Source organism: Eurypyga helias, unplaced genomic scaffold, assembly GCF_000690775.1.
Source record: "Eurypyga helias isolate BGI_N326 unplaced genomic scaffold, ASM69077v1 scaffold25952, whole genome shotgun sequence".
NCBI lineage: Eukaryota > Metazoa > Chordata > Aves > Eurypygiformes > Eurypygidae > Eurypyga > Eurypyga helias.
The window spans coordinates 1-25,470 of NW_010236950.1; the positions used below are offsets into that span (position 1 = coordinate 1).

Sequence of the window (25,470 nt, forward strand, 5' to 3'; positions counted from 1 at the left end):
AGGGGAGGGGAGGGGAGAGGAGAAAAAGTTTGGTTTTGGTTTTGGTTTTTGGCCAAAGTTAAAGGTAGAGTCCTTTTCCTTCCTGGGTTAAGGTGTTTGATCATTTTGTATTTGAACACGACATCTTCTTCCTTCACAACTTTCAGTGGCCAGAGGAAGGGTATTGACAGCTTGGGAGAAGCAAATTGCAAGACGAAATCACAAGCAAAATTGTCTGTGGTCATATATGCCTGTCTGCAGGATACATTTGTGGGGGAAGCAATGTGTGTGCTGAACAGTCACAACTGCGTCGGTGCCCTTGGGTTATGGACGAAGTTCAGCTAGGAAATATTTGGATTCTAAGTCTCTACTTACCACATGCGAACTGAAAATTTCATACGCTTATTGCCCACCCAAATGTGAGCCAGCATTCATGTGGAGGGCAGAGAACACAACTTTAACCCAAACTCTCCTCCTTTTCCCAGCTCCATCAAAAGCAGAGGGGAATTTCTCTGAGAAAAGGGGCAGCAACCACAACTCTGAGAAACATTTTCTTTCTCTATCTCATCTCTGAAGCAGCTGAGATCTCCTCTTACTGGAAGAACAGGGAGGGGTATGTGAAGAGGGAGGAAAGGAGGAATGGGACCTATCTGATGGAGAAATCCATGGCATTGTCATCCTAGTCCAGTACTACTGCTAATTTTTTCCAAAGAAAGAGGAGTATCTCTGAAATTCTTTAACAGTATTATGATGTTACTCTTCTAATTCTTAAACAGTATTATGATGTTACTCTTCTAGTTAAGAGCCATTTCTAGACGTGTTTTATAGTGCTTTGTAAATATTTGACATTTCTCCTGTGTTTGCTTGCTTATTTTTTTTTAACTCTCATAGGTCCATACAATGACCCTACAGAGGCACTTCATAAGGGCTGGCATGTCTGCAGTTGTGCGAGTGGGAACAACTGTGCTTACCAGGAATGAGAAAAGAGAATGTTTTCTTCATTACTTCTGACATCTTATGCCGGCGTCTGGCTTGTTCGGCAGCTGCAACTGGGCCTAGGCCCAGCTCAAAGCGCTGGAGGAAGAAGCCCGAGTGTCGTACGCATCTCTCGGCGCGAAGCTCCTCCCTGCTATTAGGTGCTGTGAGGACCCGCATAGCTCGTTGACAGAGAGCTCAACGGAAAGGCCCTGACGCAGTGTGGTGTTTAAACACTCCAAGCACATAATTAAATTCCAGTGATCTTTCAACAGCCGAGTTTCAAGCTGAGGTACTGGTCTCCCTGGCCTGGATCCAGCAAAACACTTCAGTGGATGAATAAAACTTTACCGGCCGTGGACAGTCCTATTGGCAAATCAGCAAGAACTACTTAAAGTTCGCTCAGCGTTCGGTATGTGTTCAAGAGTTGTGTTTGATGTGGCCACGGTGCCCCATGGTAAGTGCCGTCTTGAACCAGGGCCTAGATCTAGTTTACCCTGTGGTGCCTTCTTGGCGCTGCTGATTACCTGCCAGGCAGGCCTTGCTCACTTAGATGTGGGCACCCGTGTTTCAGAAGCAATGGTGAGCACTTGTAAAGGCCACTTTCTCGTGATAAAAATTCAGTGACGATTCCCTTTTGGACAGCAATATGGTGGCAGATTTACATCTGAGCACTCTGACCGTTGAACTTTGAACAAACTTTCTCTTGGACAGAAATTACGGGATTAGAATATCATAAAAGTCTGAAAACACTGCATGTACAGCCATACGCAGGAGATACACAGTTATCACAAACTGCTAGTAAAAATGTTGTCCACTGCCTTCAGTAAAATCCTGACCATGCCTTCTTTCTTTTTCATGCCTCACCTTTACATACGGTGTAACTAGAATTTTGCCTCTTTCCAGGTTTCAGCCAAGTGGCAAAACATAAACCTCTTTTGTTAATTAAAGGGGAATTCTGAAACATCTAAAGTGGAAAAGCAAACTTATTAGCATGCTTTTCCTGCTCTTTTTCCTTCCAAAGTGTTCTAGGAACCTACATTTTCCAAAAATGTAGTTGTTCAAGCGAACCGTGGGGTGTGCAATAGCCACCAAATTCACTGCCAGCAAAACAATCCCAATATTCCAGCACAACCACTTGGGGTTGTTGAAACTCGAACTGCGGCTGGAACATTGCCCGTGCATTAGGGCACTCTTCTGAAGCCTAACACTTCCCGTGTTCAGATTACTTAACCTAAATGCAAACAGAAAAATAGTAAGATAACATTTGTGGTTTATGTTATGTAAGTGTAACTCATGAATACCAGGCTGTAGGAGATTTAAGGCACATTAAAATCTGCCAGCAAAAGGAGATACATTAGTTAGCTGTTCTGTACTGTGTTACTTAAAGCATATTTGTTTCTTAGTTTTCATACTATTAAATAAATACTTATTACATATAGTGTCTGAAGTCAGTTAGTGCTGCACAGTACTTTTATAAAGTAAAGCAATAGAGGCCAGATTTCCAGGCAAGAATCAATGCAAATTAACAGAATTCAACAGAACTGCTTTAGACAAATAAAGATACATAATTTGCAATTGTTACGAACTCATGCAGCTTCTCTAGGATGTCAGAACTCATTTAACTCGGGGACTCCTGTTAGCTGCTGTCCAATGTGTTGTTGAAAACTACACCTTTGTGCAAGTATCTCTAGTATCTTAAAAATATTGGGTATCACGCTTTTGGTAGTTTCAGATGTGATCAGATGGTGATAAATTAGTATACTGCCCTACACCTGGATAATGGAAAGTATTACTAGCTATAAACACTTCAGTAACCAAAACTCTGCTTAGATAAAGGTGATGGTATACCCAAAATATTTACTGAGGTGTCTGTATTTGCTGTGTAGTAATAGTGGTAGATGTCACGTTACCCACCAGAGGGAGCTCATACAGCCAAATGTGAGGGTATCCTGTACCCACGTAAACTAATGACAGCTATTCAAAGGGTTATAAATAGATTTAAGCAGATATTTAGCAGTTAGTGCATAGCTGGATGTAATTTATGTTAGCCGGGAACTGTTACGGGTGGGTATTTTTCCGTGAAAGAATGCTCTTCTTTCCCCCAATGATTTAAAAAATGAGTGTTCACATTCTTCTTGGTGCAGATAACTTCATAAGGAGGTACTGTTTCATACGTGAGTAGTGGGCTTTTTTTCTGATTAGACACACAACCAGTGAGTGAGCTTCCCAAATAAGCCTAGCATTTAGAACAGTATTTCTATGTCTGAATGTGCCTCCGGCCCCCATAAATATTAACATTTGCCTCGGGGTTTTTTTTTGTATTGACATCAGTAAACCTCTATACTGGTGTACCTGCGTAACATGAATACAACAGGGTCTGACCAAAAATGGTTAATGTCTTTAGCAGGTAATGTTTTTAAATGATGGATTTGCTTCATTCTACTCTTAAAAATATAAAGTTAGTTGACATTTCAGCTACGCAGGAGGAATGTAACAGGCAGGAGTCAAAGCTGGGGAGAGCACTGTGATGAAATGGCTGTGGAGAAAGTCTGAAGGCAAAGGCAGATCTGGGCTGTGCACTGAAATGTGTCATGTGCTTGTAGGAAAGTCACAAGACAGGGGTGGGAGGTTTTTCATCACATCACGTCACTCTCCCTTCATGTGTGGAGCTGGGGATGTAGTTGTTAAAAGCACCGAACTCTACTTGTGCAACGAAAGCAGCAAAAGCCCATTAGTGCACCCATTTCAGTGCAAAAGCGCTGTAGCTTCAGTGTAGTTTTTTCCATACATCGGCTCTTTATCAAGGCTGTGGTTTGTTTATCTGTAATGCAAATACAGCAGTTGTCATGCTACTGGGCTCGATGATCCCTATGGTTCTACCATTAGCAGAATAGCGTCACATACTGATATCGGCTGTTTCTGCACTGCTGTGAGCATCTTCATCTCTGTATAGCTCTGTTGATTCTACGCATATTAGGCAAAAATATAACCTTAGCTGAAGTAAATGTTCCGGTATGAAATGTTTGTGTGGACTAGGCTTGGGAAAGCCTTGGGAAACATCCCAACAAAAGCTTCTTAATTTTGAGCTAAGGACAACAGCCTATACATCGCGCTGGTGCAAGCCATAAGGAGCAAAAAAGCAAGGAGTGAAGGCAGTCAGCTCACTCACCAGTTCCTCTTCCTCGCTGCAACTACTTCCTTTCCATCACTTACAGTTCTCAATCCTCGTTCTGAGCACCCAAGGCACAGTCTGGCATCTGGCCGCACAGTTGTTCCATGAGCACACACATCCTGATTTCATTTCCCTAATTCCTCTATTAAAATTTAATACAAAATACAGGCAAATAACTAAATCCACCTGCTCTCCTATTTTCCTAGGCAGTTCAGAGAAAGCAAGCATCTCGCAGTCAGCACCCGCAGGTTGCCTTGCTGCCGTCTACCAGCACCGAATCACAAAACGTCGCACGACTCTCACATTTGGAAACCATCTCAGGCACACGGTGATCATCAGACCGCGTCATGAGATCACCAGTCAACTGGATCTGGGCTCTGGAACGATGCTGCTTACTCAGTAGGGGTACAGATGCACGGGTTGTGGTTGTTTGGGGGTGGGATTCAAGGAACTGAGGTTGAGAAGGGGAAACTAATGATTGGCGTGTAGGAAAGCTGTGTGACTCATGCTAAAGGTTGCACTTTCCACAGTTTAAGCCACCAGTCTAGAAAGCCTAGGTCAAGGTTAAGAGTAATTTGTGAACGACTGTCATCTTTCATTCATACAGATGTGAGAAATGCATGACATTCCTTGTGAGGAGCACGGAAGCACCTAGAGGAGACCGGCACAGTCAGAAACAAGGTAGATTATTTTTTTCTATTCTTACAAAATAATTTACTTCTTTGAAGTTAAAATGTAATCTGCACAGGTTCTGTGTGCATCTGAAGGACCCATCTCAACAAATCCCAGTTTAGCACTGCAAAACCAAGGGTCTCAGTGGAGGAAAGGGTGAGATTGAGGCTGCCCGTCCATCCCTGCCTTGCTTCCCTCCCTCCCAAAGGTGCACTGTGGTACATCCCTGCAGTCACAATGTCCAGCCTTGCCTCACAGAAGCCCAGCAGGATGGGCAATGGGGGTCAGCTTTTCGGTACTTGTGTAATAATCGCCCCGGGCCTTCATTGCTCAGCACCTTCCAGACCTGTTGTGAGGACAGTTAATTGTTTCACCATGGGTTTTCCAAGGATGTTCATCACCATATTATCCATGTATATACATGCCAGGAAACTCCATCAGGAGGGAGAAGACCCTCAGGGCCGTGGGTGCGTACGCACATCTGTGGCAGCTGGTGTGCGGGAGAGAAAAGCCATGCCGCCTCCCAGGTTTGTCAGCTCTCCGCATAATGCTGCTGGCCAGGGCCAGCGCTTCTCCTGCTGCATCACTGCCCAAACCAAACTTCCTTTCCCTGCCACCCTCTTCTTCGACCATTGCACGTTTTGCACCCTCCATGAGAAGACAGGTAAGGCTCCTCCATGCAACATTTCCCCCCAGCTCCTCTGGAGACTTCAGTCCTGTGTGTTGAACGAGCCAAGAATTTTATGTAGGAGAAAACCCGAGGTGACTCCATGATGACAGTGTCCGACAAGCTCATTCCTGCAAGCTGGGCTGTGGCGAGTTCAAGCAGCAAATGGGCGTGTGCCCGAGCCCCCCAGCCACATGGCCCAAAGGAGGGCCAAGAGCATCCTTGTGTCGTACGCTTGCATATTGTTACCTGCAAATATGAACACGGCGTAATGCCCACAAAGGCCTAATGGCAATAAAGTCACTGGGGGGAGGTGACACGTGTCCAAACATCATTAATTCACAAAAACCGCCAGAATACAGATAACTCTGGAGAGGGAAATATTAAAATAAAAAAAAAAAAAATTGCCACCAAACCCAAACCTGTAGGTCCTCATTTTCCAGAGTTTTCAAGTGTAAAATTGCCCTAGCCTCTGACTGTTTCAAGACTGCATGAGTCATATCCTTGCTAACTGGAATACTTAAATTGAGCTTGTTCAGCATTTGTCAAGATGGAAGGAAGTTAGTTAGTATAATGGGAAATGGGAAGCACAGGTCTTGTTTTTTTAAACCCATGTACTTTACTGTTTTCTTAAGTGGTCTGAAGCAAACACATTTGTCATTGTAGTGGCATGCTTACTTTTGCTAACCTGAATAACCTGGAAAACAGCAAGAAATGAGCTGGACATGAGCCGGCAGTGTGCGCTGGCAGCCCAGAAAGCCAACTGTATCCTGGGCTGTATCCAGAGAAGTGTGGCCAGCAGGTCGAGGGAGGGGATTATCCCCCTCTACTCTGCTCTGGTGAGATCCCACCTGAAGTACTGCGTCCAGCTGTGGAACCCACAACAACGGAAGGATAAAGACCGGTTGGAGCGAGTCCAGAGGAGGCCACAAAGATGCTCAGAGGGCTGGAGCACCTCTGCTATGGGGACAGGCTGAGAGAGTTGGGCTTGTTCAGCCTGGAGAAGAGAAGGCGCCGGGGAGACCTTATGGCCCCTTCCAGTACCTGAAGGGGCTACAAGGAAGCTGGGGGGGACTTTTTACAAGGGCCTGTAGTGACAGGACAAGGGGGAATGGGTTTAAATTGAAAGTGGGGAGATTTACATTGGATATCAGGAAGAAGTTCTTCCTGGAGAGGGTGGTGAAGCACTGGACCAGGTTGCCCAGAGAAGTTGTGGATGCCCCCTCCCTGGAAGTGTTCAAGGCCAGGCTGGCTGAGGCTTTGAGCAACCTGGTCTAGTGGAAGGTGTCCCTGTCCATGGCAGGGGGGTTGGAACTAGATGGTCTTTAAGGTCCCTTCCAACCCAAACCATTCTGTGATTCTACCATTCTATGAAATACTCTTCATCGGTGTAACAGACTGCATCTATGCATCTGTATGCATTCAGCAACTTCTGCTGTCGGCTGAGCCTTTCACATCTTTCCTTGCCTTCTGACCACCCGTGAGTTGCCAGCAAGAGGCCCGGGCCACGCTGCTTTTGTGCTGAATACAACTGCCGTAGTCACAGGCTGTAGCCAGAAGTTATAAAATTGAATGTTTCTTTGGCCGTCGAACTCAGATGCTGAAACTGGCTTCTAAGTTCTTGGGTGAAATACGATGTTAAACCATCTTTGACATGACTGTATCGCAATCAGTTGTATAACACTCTTTTTAACAGTGCTGTACTTACAATAGACCTAGCCAGCAGAACAATGTAAGGTCTCTTCTTAAATACCAGGACACAAATCATTTTCTATTTGGACAACACAGCATAAGTATGACAAACAAACATCTTCTGAAACAAAAAAAAATTAATTTCAGCTATTGAGTCAGCAGAGCTACACAGTTCGAAGTAATATCTAGAGAAAAAATCAGCAAATCCAAATTGGAGACTTGCTGAATATGTAAAAGTTTATCATTATTGTGCTCTTGATAAAAAAACAAGAAGTCTATGATAGATACAGCAGTTACCTCTCAGAAGGCTGTTCTAGCCGTTTTTACCCTTTGCCCAGCACTTCATTGATTTTCTGGCTTACGTTGACTTCTCTGAATTTTAATTTCATTTGCCTATGAATATTTTTGGAAAATTCCATTTGTCTATTCTCCTGCCCTCAAATCCCATTTCCTCTGCTATTTTTAATTTAAAAAATTGTTTTCGTGATATACTTTAACTTTTCTTCCTTGGTACTTCTAATTCAGTTTTACTCATTTTGACTGTGATGCAATTTCTCTGAATCACTGTTCTCAGGCACACGAGTGTCCATGCTGGAAGGCAAATGTACTGATACAAAGCATCAATTTTTTACTTTCACCGTAACTAAACGTAGGAGGAAAATTTGATTGCAAATAGCCACAGTCCATATTAAAGACAGATCTCTGATTTCAATAAGTTTGGCATGTTTTACGAGTTCCATAATTAGCCAGGCTGGTAGCTGGACCACACCACAGATTTGGTGTCTGTGCACCTGTGAAAAATGTTTCCTGAAGGCTTCCATACTGGTCAGTCTCTGTGGGTTAGAAAAGCCATATTCCCTGGCTACTCTCAAATCACTGTGGGTCAGAAATGATGTCCAGTTGCCCTTCTCTGCAGGACTTTGGCTCTCCCCCAGGTTTTTCTCAGAGAGTGTGATCTGAGATTATTCTGACACCTAAAACACAGTGGCTGCACTTAAACAGAACATTTCCAGGTGAACGAAGTTATCTGTGAGTCAAGTTCTGCCATCTGATCCACCTGCATCCAAAGCCAGTCTGCTAATGAAATGGGATGATGTACTTTGTGCAGTTTCCAATGAATTGACTGAAGTCACCGAATAGACTGCCTAGATTCAAAGCTAGATCGAAAAATCAGTGACTAAATCGACAAATTAATTTAAAAATTACGATCCTGTTGTTCAAAATGTATGAATAGTAAAAAAAATATATATCCTTGATTCTGCAGCGTCCTGTGCTCAGAGCAAAGTCCTGAAGGCTACACAGGGTACGTTTGCCGTCAGCACAAAACTCAGGCGAGGCTTTTCCAGCACTCCCAGGCTTGACATCCCATGACTGGTTTTTTCTCTCCAGCTTTCACAAGATACAGTACCAACTGGACCCTCAGATAACAACGTGCCCTGAAAGAGGAACAAGTAGAGTGTTGCACTGCCCGCGGAGCATCCCAGCAGAAGGCGCATGCCTCAGCGTGGTGGTTTCCCCTCACACCCCTGCCCCGGCAGCTCCGGACAAGTGCAGACAAGGCTGTCCTCTCCCGCTCCCTCTGCAGAACCTCCTGCTGTCATGTCCGGTGCTTGCAGTAACACGGAGCCTGTTGTCACCCCTGGGCTGCAGGGAATGCTGTACGTAGTTAGCATGGAGAAATTAAGGAGCAGCTTGTTAATTTTTTGTCCTCTTTGCTACCACAATTAGCGGGGAACATTCTGGTGCCAAAAGACTTCCACGGGAATTGTTCTGATTACCATAAAATCCCATTTTTATAATAGATTAGCGATAATAATGAAAGCTAAAGTTCTGGCGGAAATCTTTAGTTCATAGCTTTCAATTATTAAGACACATTTCAGTACTATTGACACATCGAGTTGAATTCCAGCCTTATGAAGGTGTAACAAGTTGCACCCATCAAGCAGAGTTAAAAATACAGGGTGATTTAAGAACTTTCATAACATAAAATGGCTTTTCTATATCCTCTTTTAATGAAAAAAATACTGTATGAATAGGAATGGAATATAACAAAGAATTTTCAGTTGATCTAGGAAAATACAGGGATAAATAGAGCAAGTAAAACTAACATCTTACTTCCAGGTTATTTGTATATCAACGGGACTCCTGTCCCTACTTATAGCCACTTATGTTTCAAAACAGACTGGAAAATAAGAACAAGATATCCTCACAGTACAGCAAAAGCTGACATATTCTCAGTTGAAACTATGATGGTAGTGTTCATATGTTAGTTTTTCATTTCTTGCATGCCAAAAAGTAAAATAAAAAGACTCAAGCTATCTTTACACTTGAGGAAGGAAAGTTTGATCTCATCTGTTTCCTTTTAATTTCATAACTTGTGAATTATTACTGGCAGTACACTTGCTTGATAAAAAATAATTCTATTACTTCAATTTTTAATGTGCAATTTCTCAGATTTTTTATAGCAATGTAAAGTTGACATGAGATAATAAAGTATAGTTTTCAACTGTGAGGAGATCTGTTTTGAGATAACTTTCAAACACTTCAGGCATGAGGAAAATAATTTAAAAAATCTTCACCAAACTAAAATTAACAGACATGTATTCCATATATTAACACTGTCCCTGCTGTATGCCTTAGTATGGTCCAAATTCCCAACACAGAGACTATTTATATCATTTTCTAGTATGTCCATATCTTCTTAAATTGGAAGAAATATGTTTAGAAAGGAAACCTGATCTACTAGAACATATAATGGGGATAGATTAACTTCAATTATGTTACTCAAAATAAAATATCCATTATATAACGGATGAAATATCCATTATATTAAGCTACTGGCTGGCAAGCATTAAATCAAATATAGACTTCTACATACTCTGTATCTGTAGTAAAGTATTATAACATATTAAACAGACCTTTATTTTAAAATCTCTTTCAGCACAGGACCAAACCTGTATTAACTGCCTCACATAAGCTAGTTGGGAGTTATGAGGAGCCCTGTCTTTTTTGGTACTGTATTCTGAGCTTTTCCAGTTGCTCTACACACTGAGTCTGGGCCAGCTTTAGTGTTCGGTTCTCCTCTGTCAGTTCTGCGTACTCCTTAGCCAGCTGAGCAGCGTCCATGCTTTCTTTTTCCACTTGTTCCAGCCTGGCAATCAGCTCCTTTCTGGTGATTATGAGAAAGAAAAAAAAAAAAAAAAAAGATTAAAAATGGCAGGATGCAAAAATATGTTGTCTTGTGTTAGGTGAAAGCCGGGGTAGAGGTTGTTAATGTGGCATTACCCGAGCTGTTGTGAAATAGAGGCCTAGAAAACTAATTTGTTAGTTATCCTTTTCCTTGCAGAAGGTGAAGCTGGCAAAATCTGTGACAGATTTGCTGTTTAGCAGCCAAACCTGCAAAGTGCTGAAGACCTTCAAGGATCTCTAACTTCAGTAAGAGTTGAACATGCAGTTCACGAGGGAAGAATCAAGTTCCTGGAGACCCCGTGCTAGTATTTTGCCTGAAGAATAGCAATTCATTTTCCCCTTAATACCAAATGTATTTGAAAGAGAGCGAGAGGTTTTTTTTGTACAGTTGGTCAGCTTTATCAGTAAATGCTGTAACATACGCCTGGTTTCCTCTCCTCTGCTATGAAGAAAAATGCTTCTGGTAAATACTAGGCACATGAATCTGAACTGCATATATCGTTTCTATAATGTATTTACATTCAGACCTTAGCCCAGCTGCTGAGGAAGAGTGATAGAGCAGCAAACCTGACCCCTCCTGGTCTCTTTTAAGAGCAGACGCTGGAGGATTCAAGCTGTTGCTTCATTCTGGATGGAGTCACACAGTGCCCTGTATTCCCAGCGCTGACCAGGAGCTGTATAGTATCAACTGAAATTACCTCAGCACAAGTTAAGATAAAAGAGGTCCTAAAACAAAATACACTGAAGGCATGAGTAACTCACAGAGTATCTCATTGCTTTCCACTCAGTTACCCAGCAGGCTCTGGGTATTTTTCCTCTTTAAATCAAATAACTTATTCACCCTTGCTACAGGAAGTCTCTTCTAAAAGGTTTTTAGTCCTTTTGATCATTCTATCTCAGAGATTAGTTAACCTTTACCTGTTCATAGCCCTGTGACTTTATTTCTCAGCTATGTCATTGTTTTATGCTTGTAGACCGTCAGTGGGAAGATGTAATGCCTTCAGAGCAGAGAGCTTTTGCTGCAGTCTAGAACAGAGGCCCTTTGTCCAGCTAGACCCGTGCTTTCAGACAGGAAATTCCCACAGATCAGTAATTCTATCGCCACAGGTCAGAGTATTCATGAAATGAGAACATTTCAACATCTGCTGATCACTTACATTACTTACAGCTGCAAAACTACCACTTGGAGCAGCAAAACTGTAAGCACCTGGGTTTTGAAAAACACTTCTATCATCTGGGCCCCTTTTAGGATTGGTTTGATCTTCCTCTGTCTTTGCTACAGCTTCCAGCGGTAGCACAGTTTGCCCATGGTCCAGCTGACCGTTTACAGCCACAGTTACTGCCGTTCAAGGACTCACAAGGTAGAAGAGACCCCTGGCACACTCATTGCTGCTCTCTGCTTCTCATACAAAAATAAAGAAGAAAGGAAGTGTGAGCAGCCACTACAGCAATCCAAAAATTGCAGTCTATAGAAACCATCCTGTAGCTAAACATTTTGGCTTTGTTTCGTAGCACTGAGGTCATGCGTAGCAGCTACACCGCAGCAAGGCCTATTCTCTTCCCTTCCCTTTCACCAGGTGAAAGGTATATTCAACCAGGTCTTCAAGAGAAAATATCGAGCGTATTTTTGTTAGGCAGAATTCTATTAACATGTGGCACAACATCGTTGTAAAAATTTTAAAAGCAGGAAGCCATTAGCAGGTTCATTTCTCTTTGCTTGGGCCACGCTAGATCAACCCATTTTCAAATTGGCCATGATGAACTGATCTTGCTAGACAGTTCGATATTCCAGCTCCTGTTAATGGGACTGTAGGCCACAAAGGAGTAATTGCACGTATGCTTTAGAGAAGGAAAAACACATTTAGGACAATGAGATTGTACAAGCCCAGCAGCTTTAATCACTTCAGCCTCTTAGGGCCTCCTCTAGAAGACTTCTGTCTCCGAGGACCAAAAGAGACCTTCAGCAATATTTCTCTGTAATTATTCTACTGGTGCAATGTAGACTGAAGGATGAAATTAAGCTCTTCCAAATTACAGACTGTTGACTCAGAAGAGTTCCAAACAAATAAATTCAGAATCATTCTTCCTTACTTTTCTTACACTTACGAGGTTCTTAAAGAGAGGTGCAGTGAACACGCTAACAAGTAATCAGCACCTTAAAAGCAGGTCAACCTTTTCCATGGGGACTTCTAGTACGTGTAGAAGAAGGGTACTAACTACTCCGTTTGGACTTGAGCCAGGAGTGGCACAGACAGACAGTGTGCAAACTCAGACAGCTCTATTAATGAATGTCAGTCCCGATTTGATAAAAGGAGGCTACGTGCAGGCATGGCTTGCCTGCTGCTCTCCAGTAATACTCAAGCAGCACAGATAACTTTTTTGTTTCCCTGGGATTTAGCTTTGCTAGTAAACAAAATACAAATGCATTAAGATCAAAATATACTCATTGCTGTAGTCCACACTCCAGGACCTCCCTCGCAGAAAGCAGCTTCCTTGCACTGAGGTAGTAAAATTGCCCACTTCTGAGTCAGCAGAACCTACTTATTCCCTTCCCATCAGGATCAACACCTGTTTACAGGGTAGGGTGATGTTTCAGGCAAATACTGCCAGCCTGCCACCGAGATCTAAAATTAGAGTACCAGGGAATTGCTAAATGTTATGAATGGTGTGGTTTACAAAGCTCACAAAAGGATGAGGACAGTAACTAACATTTGCTTCTGATCTAATCCAGGATTTGAACTTAGCTTCCAGAGGTTAAAGAACACCATACTAAGCTCTTGCACCCTCTAGCCTTTGTTATGGATGCTTAATAAATAGATCCAGCACTGTGTAATCTGTGTTTTCTGTTAATGGTTACCCTGAGTTTAAATATTAACAGCATTGATAACGTATTTTCTAAAATGGTGATGAGGTACTCGAAGCTTTGAGACAATCTGTAACGTACACTTTAAGCGCTCTTTTTCAGGGAGGGGTTGGAGTGGGAAGGGAAGACGAGTGCAATTTGCATCATAAACCAAGAAACCACAAGCCATACCAGAGCACGAGAAAAACTCAGCGTGATCTTAGGGAAATTATTTCTCTGGTCCTAGCCTTAATGACTGACCATGCAGGGAAAAGAGTTCCTTTACAGTCATATTCACAATGAATAAATACCAAGGAAAGGGACAGACAAAGCAGATAAATCTAGCTGGAGACAAGTGTATTTGGAGATGGGCTGCATTCAAGGAAAACACCTTCCACAGTGCAAAGAGGTGGACTTGTCTTTCCCCCACTGTGAACAACATATTCAGGATCAGACATCCGTGGTACTGCACATTTCTTCCCAGCTAACATGTGTCTATGTGTTCTGGTGGCCATCAGGTCATTTACTCTTCCCATATTTGACATGGCTTTCCCGTCAGGAAGAATCATGACACCCTGTAAGGTAATTGCAGCCTGAGGAGACTTCCCTTGTGTGTCCCAAGTCTACTAATCAATTTTTAAAACAATGAGACAGCCTGTTTTAATGTAAGTGAAAATATTTCTCGGATGACAGCACATAAAAAGTCCGTAAGTATTCATCACTGCAATAGGGCAAGTTTAGGTTCCTCTTTGTATTAAAAAAGCTGTAATTTCCACTATTTGCCAAGTAATGTGTATTTTGGATACATGTAAGACAACAAAAAATCAGGTCTAGAATGGGAAAATTATTAAGGTAAAAGGTTGTCTTTATAGTTTACACCAGTCGTCTTCTGCAGTATCTGAAATACTGAAGACTACCTGTCTGAATAGTGTTGGGAAAGACACTCCAGAAGTAGTGTGCCTGGAGAAACCACCTGGACCTGAGACCTTAGCAATAGTCCTACGGCCATGAGAGCATGCTGAAGCACGTGGTAGGATACCACAAATGAAGCAGACATCTCCACTGTATGTCTACTGTAGTATGTGTAAAAGAAGGAAAAGAAATCATATCCATGATTTAGGAGTGATTCAAAACCAGGTGGTGGTCAAATGATATTTTCTGTAAAGTTATATTAGAATTGTCTGGGGGAGGAAAAAGAGAAAACCAGCCAGTGCTAAGAATATAAGATATAGCTAGCAACCATGGCAACTCTAATATTTAACTACATAATCCAGGGTCATTATCTAGTAATAGCAATATAACAAGTGCTCAAAATAACCAGCCATCCCATCCCTTTCACCCAAACTTAGATAGCCAAAAACATCTGTTATGGAAATACATGTGTGTTTCTGGAACATAAATTAAACTACATTCTGTGACCTAAATGTGGTGTGTTCTCGCTTCCACACCCTTCTCTTTCTTTCGATCATGTCTCCCATTCCAGAGTGATTTTGTCCCTTGTACTACATATTGCTGGCATAAATGGGAAGAGTTTGAGTGAAGACAGCAAAGTTAACGATGATTTATATTGGCAGAAAATCTACCCAGCGTTTTTTAAATTCTTGCAATTGCTTGTTTCCTTTTGTTTGTCTTTTTCCTGAGTAGCTTTTTTCCCCCTTCTTATTTTGCTTTGTCTTTTTATTTTCCCTTTTCCGAATCTGCAACCTCCCTTTCTCTCTTTTTCCGTTTTCCTGTGAGATAGTTGTCTTCTTTCACACTCCTAGCCTAGTACATTCCCTTGCCATCTACACTGCATACAAGAGAAAGGGGCAAATAAGCTCTGTTCTTGCCCTGATGAAAAGCAACCCCTGCCGTTTCACACCGCTGCCTTTGGCTGTACTTGATCCTCACACCACAGTGAGAGACAAGTCAAGCTAATCAGAATTAAAAGTCTTTGAAAAGTTGCAAAGTATAAATGTTTTTGACTATTTCTAAACAATTTTATTCAACTTTCTGTTTCCTAAAGATGTCTTTTTTAGAAATACACCTGCACTTCTAGAACTATACCTGCATGTATTATTTCATATATAGAAGGTTACATTGAACTTTGAAGGTTGGAACAAAAACTGTTCAAAGTAAAATGAATACTATTCCTTTTTTTTGTTTTGCTAAAAAGCTCCAATACCTGCGTGGACATTTATGTCAGGTTAACTTAACATCATTTCTTCCTCCTAGCCACAAATAAAAAAAAAAATCGCTCAAGCCATTTTCTGCTCTTCTCCTGACAATCATTGTCTTCGGTATTCCATGTGCACAGAGCACTACCAGGGGGCACAACAGGTCCCACACTGTCATGTGGGACTTGACATTTTAATTCCACAGGTGAGTCGGTCTGTGGAGAGGAGTTTCAGAGCACTGGCAGGGGCACCATCCAACAGCACTTCCAGTTCCCTTCAGTAAGGGAAGGGTATGCTGAAGGTAATGTATGCTGAAGAACACTGCACAGATTCCTTGTTTCCATCAAAAGGGATGAAACTCTACCATTGCCTATTTTATCAAAACAATATTTAAAAGAAATAGACCAGAGATAGCAGACGTATTAGGCAATGGTGAATCTGTATCTCCATACCTTCAAATTCAAATGTACAAGGAGATAAACGCCTACAACGGGCAGATTTCGGAAAGCTGCAAACAACTCCATCTTTTCATTATGTTAATAACTGCTTTTGAGGCTAAAAGCTTTGCATCTCATCAGACTTTTCGGAAAAGTCAAAGCATCCTTCCCTTCTGAGAATGGAATGTTCAACACACATGCCACCCCAGCCATTGTAATCCACTCTTCATTCTGTACATGCTACCCCACAAACTTCCTTTAACTTTCAAACTGTATCTGTTGACAATGTTGTTATATATAAATCAGCAATCACTAGACTAAAACTCTCTTTTATTTCTTGCTTACTCCTTCACCTCCACACTTATACTCCCCTTCTATCTAGTTTTATATCAAAATCACGGTTAATGTGTTCAGGTTGTGTGTGTTTACACATGTGTGAAGGTATATGTGTCCTAATAGTTTTTTAATCCACCTTCCAATGTCAGGTCCCAATTAGTTTCTGGAAGTTTTATAAAACCAGACTGCTACAGAAAGGAAAAACACTTCAGAGGGGAAAGGCAGTATTGTGAAACCTCTTCCAAAGTACTACAAAATGGAGAACCCACCCCATGGAGGTAGGGGTCATAAATAGTTCCCATCTGGAAAAAAAAAGCTTCAGTTGGCACTTGCAGCTTTTTAAACTGCAAAATTAAGTAACCACAGTGCACCAACCTGTAGGAAATTAAACACCTTCAATCCCAGTGTTTGTAGGACCACTTCTTCAGATTAAGAGATTTGGAAGGTGATGAAAGGTGCTGCATTGACATTTTTTCATGTTTAGGCATTTCACAGCTACAGAGCAGGTGAATATCTAGGCTACAAGTATGTAATTAGAATGCACATAGGAATCACAGTAATATAATTCCATTTGTTGCCTTATATTAGCGGCTCTTAACATCTGTTTAATGAGGCATGAAAACTTCTATCCACAGAACAGGTTCAGCAAAGGTAGCAGCGGTGGAAGCCTCCTCACGTTGTTCCACTGCTGATACCCACGGAGTGAAGGAAAATGCCAGCCTGAAGCTCCTTAATTCATCCAGGATAACCACTTATAAGAGGCTGACTTCTGGGCTCAGAGGTTGATTAGGAAAAGTTTTGAGCTCAGGTAAAAGATTTTGTGCATGTGTCTGCCATATCCAAGGATACTTCTAATTCAGCTAGTAGCACAGAGTGCACAAATAAACAAAAATGCATTCAAACGGCATTGGTTTTTTTTCTAGTAAGTGCAATAATATATATGTGAGTCTAATTTTCAAGGGCTCCTAGCTCACTTCATAAATGAGCATAACTTCAGGGATGTGTCAGTAATAACAGTACATTTATATTAGAAAACTGAAAACCAAATTATTTAGGACTAACTTTTGAGTTTATACATCTAAAGTTAAGCACTTAAACAACCATTTAATATTCTATATTCACTTTGGAGTTTCAGAGAAGACAAACACACACAGTTTCCACTGAATTCTCCTGGTTGCTTAATACCCATGTAAGCAAGCTTATATTAGACAATCAAATCTGGCAAAGCATTGCAAAAACATTTGAATTAATTACCTTCATCTTTTTAAAAACACAAATTACTTCTGATTAGCCAAGTTTAATTAATGATGAATCAAATGCAAACACTGGGACAATGTAGTGTTAATCTTTTCTGGTTATTTTTTCTTTTTCTTTTAACTTTTGTGGTGGACTGTCAGCAGGTGAGTGCCATGCAGGCCCCACGGTGGAAATGGATTTGTAGTGGGAAACCTCAACTAGTTCTGATGCTTTAGGCAAAAACTAACGCTATTGTGCCTGTAGCCATCAACCCCAAAAAAACAAGTCTCACTTTCTACCCTGCGTAGTCTGGGTTATTATAGAATGGTTTGGGGTGGAAGGGACCTTAAAGATCATCTAGTTCCAACCCCCCTGCCACGGGCAGGGACACCTTCCACTAGACCAGGTTGCTCAAAGCCTCATCCAGCCTGGCCTTGAACACTTCCAGGGATGGGGCATCCACAGCTTCTCTGGGCAACCTGTTCCAGTGCCTCACCACCCTCTCCGGGAAGAACTTCTTCCTGATATCCAATCTAAACCTCCCCCCTTTCAGTTTAAAACCATTACCCCTTGTCCTGTCACTATGGAGTCAAGGAGATCTTTGGCTATCTTACTTGTAAGACTAGAGAACATCACCAGTTTCACTCCCATCAGCTTGCTTCTGCAGCTGAAGACTCCCACGGATGCAAACTTGCCCAAACTGCATGGCCAGCACTGTGAAAGTTTCCATGAAACAGATGCAGTGGTCCACCTTTTACCCAAAGCCCACTCTACAATAGAGCTCTTTTGACCCCTGTTACTGTTTTACAAATGTTTCTATTCAAGCAGCATATGGAAAAATGATGGTGTGGTCTTCTTTTTCACAGGAAGCCTGAGAGATTGACAGTGAAGGCACCTTAAGTGTGAATGTAGAAATAAAGTAGATTTTGAAAGAGAAAGATTACTTAGCAGTAACTGTTATTCGTTGGGGTTGGTTGTCTGTTAAAAGCTTTCACTACTCCCCCTCTTCCCTCTCTCTGAATTTCTTTTTCATGTTTCTGGTGGGGAGGGACTGAGAGTCACAGAGTACACTTTGCCATTTAACAGTCATGCAAAGATGACAGGGGTATGAGTATAAGCCACAGACAAGAAGAAAAGTCCCCAGTTTACGCACTTTGGATATGAACACCTAAAATGTCAATGCACACGAGACAATGCATCTCACAGAAAAATGTTTACTAATACGGACAAGCACTCTAACTGAGGATCCATTATGCTCGTCATAAAAACGTGCAAAGTTCAATTGAAAAAAATATCTCTAAAACTGAAAAGGGGACTCACACCAGCTGAACTACATTGTTACGTGACCTGGAGGCTGTCAGGGGAGGTTTGAAGGGATATCTGTATAACTATGGGCCCAGAGCTATGACAACTCTGTGTCCTTAGTGGGCCTAGTTGATCCTGTAGACCAATGTCCCAGCTGTTGTGCTGTGTTGTGACCCTCAGGCAGACACATAAGGTGAGAAAATACCATGTGAAAGCCTCGTGTTTAAAACAGGATTTTACAAAGAGAATATACAACCGTAAATACTTTGGGAAAGATACTCACTTTCTTTCTTCCAGCAGAGCAATTTCTTTCTTGACCTCATGGTATTCTTCTGCTATTTTGCAGTGCTGTTTGTACACCTGCATAGATTCCTTAGAGTCATGACAAGGAGGCAGTGGCTTTAAGAAAAGAAAAAAAAAAAATACTTATACTGCCTCTGAACTAAATATTAGGGAACAACATGCATTTTGAAAGATACAGTATTTATCTTAATTCCTGGGAGAACACTTAAGAAATTTTTTTTTCCCCTCTCTAACTGCAGGATACAGCCAAGTATTCCTAGTGATGGCCTTTCATGGAAGGGAAAAAACCACTGCCCTGCATAAGAATATGTGTAATGCTTCAAACCTTGTAAGGATTTTTGGAACTTTCCTGTAAAGTTTGCAAAGTATCCCTAAAGATTGTTCAAAGAAACATCTCTCCGTTACCTCCCTCTTCCTCAGCTACAGCGATAGAAGCATGCTAGGGTTGATGCACCGGTCAGACCCATAAAAATACATCAAAGTGTTCTCACTGCAGAAACTGCAGCTCTGAGCAGAAGGGTAATTTGAGTACAAACAAGCTCTCCTTCTCCAATTCTGCAAGGTGAGTAGAAAAGACATGGAAAGCTATTGACTAAAGAGTTAGGGATTTTTCATGGATTCAAGGCTTCTTCTTCCAACTTATTACTAAATGGGACAGGACCATGAACTGGGACACTGGGGCTGATTCTGCTGGACTCAGATGGAGTTTTACTGCTGACCCCAGTGCAGTCAAGATTTCACAATGGGTTTTATCCCAGCAATGCCTCAAGCTGTAAGTAGTTTGATCATACTCTGTTTCTCTGCATTTCTACTTCCTGTAGAAGAAGGGTTCTTGGTTAGCAGAAACGGTATAAGAAATACAACAACTATGTTTGCAAAGTGATTTAGATTAACCTGAGATGTGAAGGTGAGATTGAGAGTTGAAGGATGAGAGCAATTAAAAAAAAAAACCCAGATAAAAAGATACAGTGAAGGCAAAAGCACTACACATCCTAACCTAAATACTGACATCATTGCAGTAAGATTTAATTTTTTTTTTTTTCCAATGCACACTGGAGGCAATAAATATGGCAAATAAACCACTCTGTCCTGGGACTCCTCGTATGAATTTCAACCCAGATCTTGAAATATAGTTTGGTTAAATGTCACTGGTTTTTGTTCCTCAAAAAGAATGCAACTTAATTCAGGCTTCAGGCTTGACTGTCACATTTTGGCTATAATGCTTTCAGGAAGTGTAGTATTTTTAAGTTATTAGCCATGAATCAATTGACTGTAAATGAACACCAAATAGCTTGCTTGAGCCACCTGTTTGAAGCAAAAGGAAGCACTTAAAATAGTTCTTTTACTGTCCAGTTAAAGAACATCCAATTGCATTTCACAATATAAGTAGATTATTTTTTATTTCTTCTTGTCCTACTTTGACTCTTCTTCATAGTATAATATTCCCATGATGACATTGTTAGGAAAAGAAAAGCACAAGTCTTCAGACTTCCTATTCATGATCTTGTAAACTTTTGGTTTAGCTAAACTGGAAGTCTAAACTTTATGAAACATATTCAGAGACAAAGATTTAAAATATTTTTATCCAGGTGGCAGGATAAGTTTGCTTCATATCAACCCAGTGCAGAGATGTAACTAATGTATAGACATTGCAGGTACTTGTAGATGGTACGTGGTTCCTCAATGAAATTTTAAAACAGACACCTATTTTCTATGTAAAAAATGCTGTGGCAGAATTGTTTCACAGCACATTGTTTTATTCCCTCTGAGCTCGGAGAATGTAGGACCCCAGGGAGAAGGCAGTCCATTATTTGATGAATCTAATCCCTAGGAAAGGTCTTTTAATTGCATTTCTATGGGGATGAGCAATAGCCACATTCATATAGCCACCCAAATAATAAGCATAAATTTAACAAGACAGAATATAGAAGTCTCAGTGCTCTAATCCAAGAATGCAAGGGTGAGCCAAAGTAGCATCTCTGGTATCTACCAGGGATCAGCAAACAACACATGCGTCACAATAAAACAATTTTGAACCGTACCCAGGGGGAAAGTCCCCAAACAGTGATACTTCAAAAGGAAAAAAAAAAAAAAACCCACACTTGCTTTTGATTCCATCTTTGTTTCCATAAATCTAGCTGGTTAAACCAGTTTAAAAATTAAAACAGCATTCAGTTTCTATATTCCAGCTTCCCACTCAAGAGATATATATAGAGATCTAAAAATTATCTCGTCATGCTGAGACTTAGTATCTAATTCCCACTTAGAACCAGTTGCTGACTTTCAGACCCCTTCCTACCATTGTTTCCTCTTCAGTGTCATTTTTTTCTTACATGACAACAAAGGATACAATCAGTTTACTAATATTGTGTTCATCCAATTCTTTTCAATCTTGTCTGATGCTATTAAGCACTATGTAAATTTGTTTATGTTTTTATAAGCCTAGATGGCTGGACAATTTGGTTTGCCCTTTTGTAATTTGAAATTTCTAAGAAAGGTTCTGGAGATAGTACCTACAGTGTCCATGAGGAATTGCTGGCCAATACAGGACATGGCAGGGGAGTTGGAACTAGATGATCTTCAAGGTCCCTTACAACCCAAACCATTCTGTGATTCTATGATTCTATGAAACAGGTTTATGCATGGATTCATTATTTAACAAACTACTGTATCAAAAGAAAAAATGGAGAGATACTAGTCCGGCCAGTTTTTTGTGGCACATGAGAAAATGCAAGTTAACACAAAAGCACGGAGAAATTATTTTACCCATGTCTATCAGCCTACTTTTTGACATAAACAAGAGTGCAAAGAATTAGTGATACATCTGTTCCCACCAAGAAAAGCTTTTTCAGAAGATGACGGCAAACTCTCAAAGGACAAATGCAAAAGCAGAGGCAAAACTTGCTTGTTCCAAAGGGTAACTCCAACTAGCCAGCTGACATCTACAATATTAACATATTTCCACAGAAAATAATCCAATAACAGAATAGTAACAGTTAATAGACTGGTCCATACTCATCTGAATGGGAATGGGGGAACCCGCAAAATCAGAAAATCCTGCAATTACCAGGCTTGCCCAGCTCTATCTTAGAAAAACCAAAGTCCTGTCCCTACCCCAGTTGTATGACCAGCCCAGAGCCTCACCAAGGATTAGAAAAATGTTTGCCATTTCCAGTTTGTTTTTGTTGAAGACAGGTTTGTACATTTTCTTATCATGCCAGCACTACCTTTCATTCACATGGTGGTTCTTTGTCCTACTTGATCTACCCCTGAGTTGTACTTATGGAGGGCTCTCGTATGCTTTCTAAGATCTATGCCTCAGTAAAGCTGCATTCCTCTAATCCATCCTAGATGAAATTTCCATTTTCCCTATCTCATCCAAGCAGACTTTCTCTTCTCCCCCTTCCACCTGGAATGACTTTTTTGAATGCCTGTGGCCAGGCCATGGGAAGTGTTGCAGATGGTGGCATTTCCTGGTGGCATTCCCACGCCACAGAAAAAGAACTGGAATTCCCAGTAGAAAACACTTCTTACCCACGAAGACTGTATACTATTTTTTTAAGAGTTTGCTAATTTACCCAGGTGACTAATTACAACAGGCCTTAATAAAGCTCAATTTGCAGTATATGGTTTTTTTCACCCAGAAGCCAACAGCCATACTTTAATTTCTTGTTAGGGGCGCCTGAACTTGTTACTTCATGAAATATCTTGCCGGTCCATAAATTAATATGTATAAAAGCATACTTGCTACATAAGCAAAAAACGCTCCTGCCAAAGAAAGTTATATTTAATGGCAACAGTTGCTACTTTTAATCCTGCTTATTTCAGGCTTCAGTGTCATCCACCCTCATTTTCCTGTGCTGGTAAAATATGTATGCACAGCATCTCTGGTTTTGTTCACAAAGCTAGTACTAAAGGTACAGTTTTTTCATACTAGTTGTCTATCCTCCTATGTCTGATTCTCTAAAAGGTCTATTTTTTCCTTGTATTTTATTGAATGACTCACAGTGACACTGACAAACTCCCTACAGAATCCAGCAAGCAGACACTAAGAGATCATAGAAATCACAGAATGGTTTGGGTTGGAAGGGACCTTAAAGGCCATCTAGTTCCAACCCCCCTGCCATGAAGACGGCCAGGGATGGGGCATCCACTGATGCCTGTTGTAGGCTACTCTGTAGCTGCATGTATGTATGTACATCTTTACAAGACTATTTATTTAGATTTTTGTTTAGAATCCAGATATGAAAGATGCTAGAAGGTGATACGTAAAGGCAGCTCATGAAGCAACAGGAAGAGCCCAAGCAGTTCTGCCTGTTTTTTAAGACAGGCTGAAGGAGCTGCTCTAACTAAAATCTTTGTCGGGTGACACAAAAAGACAAATTTCAGTAATTTTTTTGCTTCACTCACATGACAGTGTGCTTTGCCTTGCCATATGAATATCCGCATTCCACGCTCAAAAATGTTTTATAGTTGACAGTGACACCCAAGTGTTCAAAAACTTGAAAAGTTTGGGGTTTTTTAATTCACCTTTGTTTGTTTGCATTTATTTTTTGGTTCTATTATGGGGAAAAAAAAAATCATAACTTTCTCCTGAAAGGTTGAACTTTAAATAAAAAAATGTACCATGCAGTTTTGCCATCTGAGCACATAGACTCATCTAGAAAGCAACCTTTAGCACCGGTCTATCTAAGTGGTGTCTCACTTTTTGTAAATTTGGTAATTTTCAGCTAAACTATTATGGAAGGCCAGAAAGTTCAGTGCCAATATTTTGCACATGGTCCATGTTCATTATACGGCATCGTGTACTCTTCCATGATGGATGAAACCACATTATTCCATGCAGAAGTGAGAGCTGCACGCTGCAGCTTCTTGTGCAACTGGAACTCTGTGACCCGTTTCAGATACCTAGTCTAGGATATATCCAGTCTAGCCTAGTTTTACTGTGAAAGTAAGTAGTTCTCTTTCCTCCAAACAACTCAAGTCAACTGGATGAGAGAAACAGAGAGTTTTGCTCTCCTTTCCTAGGAGATTTTCCATTCTTTTCTAACCTTAGTATGATGCCCTGACTTTGTAAGTACCCATGTCTTACATAATCTAAGATAAGATCACAGTTATCACAGCAGCATTACAGGAGACTTACCAAGTTCATAAGCAATCAAATCTAATTATAGAGTACTGCAGTACTCTAGTATTTCTCTTGGAATTTAATATGTATTAAGAAAATACAGCATACCCTTTAGAAACACAGTACACTTTTGAACTTTCTAAAATAATTTGTATACATCTAACAGAGTCTTGGCAGTCAGTAGAAGCTACAGTTCCATTATTAAAGTTCCAGAGTAACCAAGGTTTCTTCTAAATGCTTGTATCACACACAACAAACTGTCCCTTTCATAATGTTTTCATTGCTTCTTTTGTATAGGTATTTCCTACTAAAGCATGAAAAACTACCCACTGACTTACCAAATCGACAGTATAAATGGTTGGAGCTAATTCTCTGCTGCAGCAGTTTGATGGTCATTTAACACCACTGATCTCAACAGATTCATAATATAAAACATGATATAAATGCCTCTCTCAAACTCAGAATTTCATGAGAAGAGATAAAGAATTACAGAACATCCTGTGCATCTGTATGTGACTTGTGTTCTTCCCTCTTCGGGATTGACAGAGGGAGATGAACTGAGAAAGTCACAGGAAATGCTGGAAAAGGACAGGCAGCACACAGGGCATAGTAATGCGGGTACTTAGCACTGGATACCTTCCCCTGTATTCAGTGACCTAAGCAGCAAGGCCTTGGATGTAGGTGTCTAAATATAGCAGATAACCCGTAGTAGAGTGTCTGTCAGAGGGGCCACCACCCGCGACGCAGCTAATCAAGGAAACACCTTCCAAGGCCCAGTCCAACTTCTGTACAAGGCAAAGGTTAATGTTTCCCAATAACAAACTGACCCTGGCTGGGCTACCCACCATGCTGCTCACACAAGTGTGTGCGTGGGGGCGGGGAGATGACGCTGAAGCCCAAAGAAGCAAGTGCTTTAGCCTCATTCAAAGTGTTGCTCATCAGTGGGCAGAGAACAATTTCCAGTACTGCAAACAAAATTATTTGAAATCAAGATGTTTATTAATAAGAGCTTTGTTTCAGTGGTAGCATATCAGGAACTTTTTTGTCATTTTTTTTTTAATAATAAAGCTGAAAAAGAGAACAGGCTTTTCCTGCATATCGCTTAAACTGCTTTGTGCTCTTAAGTAGGGCTTTTGTGTCTGGTTAACTATCCTATTTTTTAATTTTTTTAAAGTTTAAAAAAAAAGAAGAAAAAACTTTAGGGAATTTTGAGAATTGATATTGTTTTCTTAAAAATTGTACCTTGGAATTTCTTAGAGTAGTAGAAAAATGTAACATTCAAACAGATAATTGGAAAAGACAATATTTTTGGTCTGAACCTTGCTAGGAGATCAGAACATTAGAGTGATTGTTTGTATTGTTCAGAAAAAAGCTGTAA

At 40.9% G+C, this 25,470-nt stretch overlaps 1 protein-coding gene across 2 annotated transcripts in view; it reads right to left on the reverse strand.

The window, feature by feature from the left end:
- Positions 1-9,166: 9,166 nt before the first annotated feature.
- The window catches only part of MAP3K7CL (MAP3K7 C-terminal like), a 31,825-nt gene continuing 15,521 nt past the window's right edge, over positions 9,167-25,470 (reverse strand). For both annotated transcript variants that reach the window (XM_010147293.1, XM_010147292.1), the window contains 2 exons: positions 18,945-19,060; positions 9,167-10,329 (listed from right to left, as the gene is read on the reverse strand). In XM_010147293.1, coding sequence (XP_010145595.1) covers positions 10,149-10,329; positions 18,945-19,060 — 297 coding nt within the window. In that variant the 3' untranslated portion in view covers positions 9,167-10,148. The remainder of the gene's footprint in view (positions 10,330-18,944; positions 19,061-25,470) is intronic.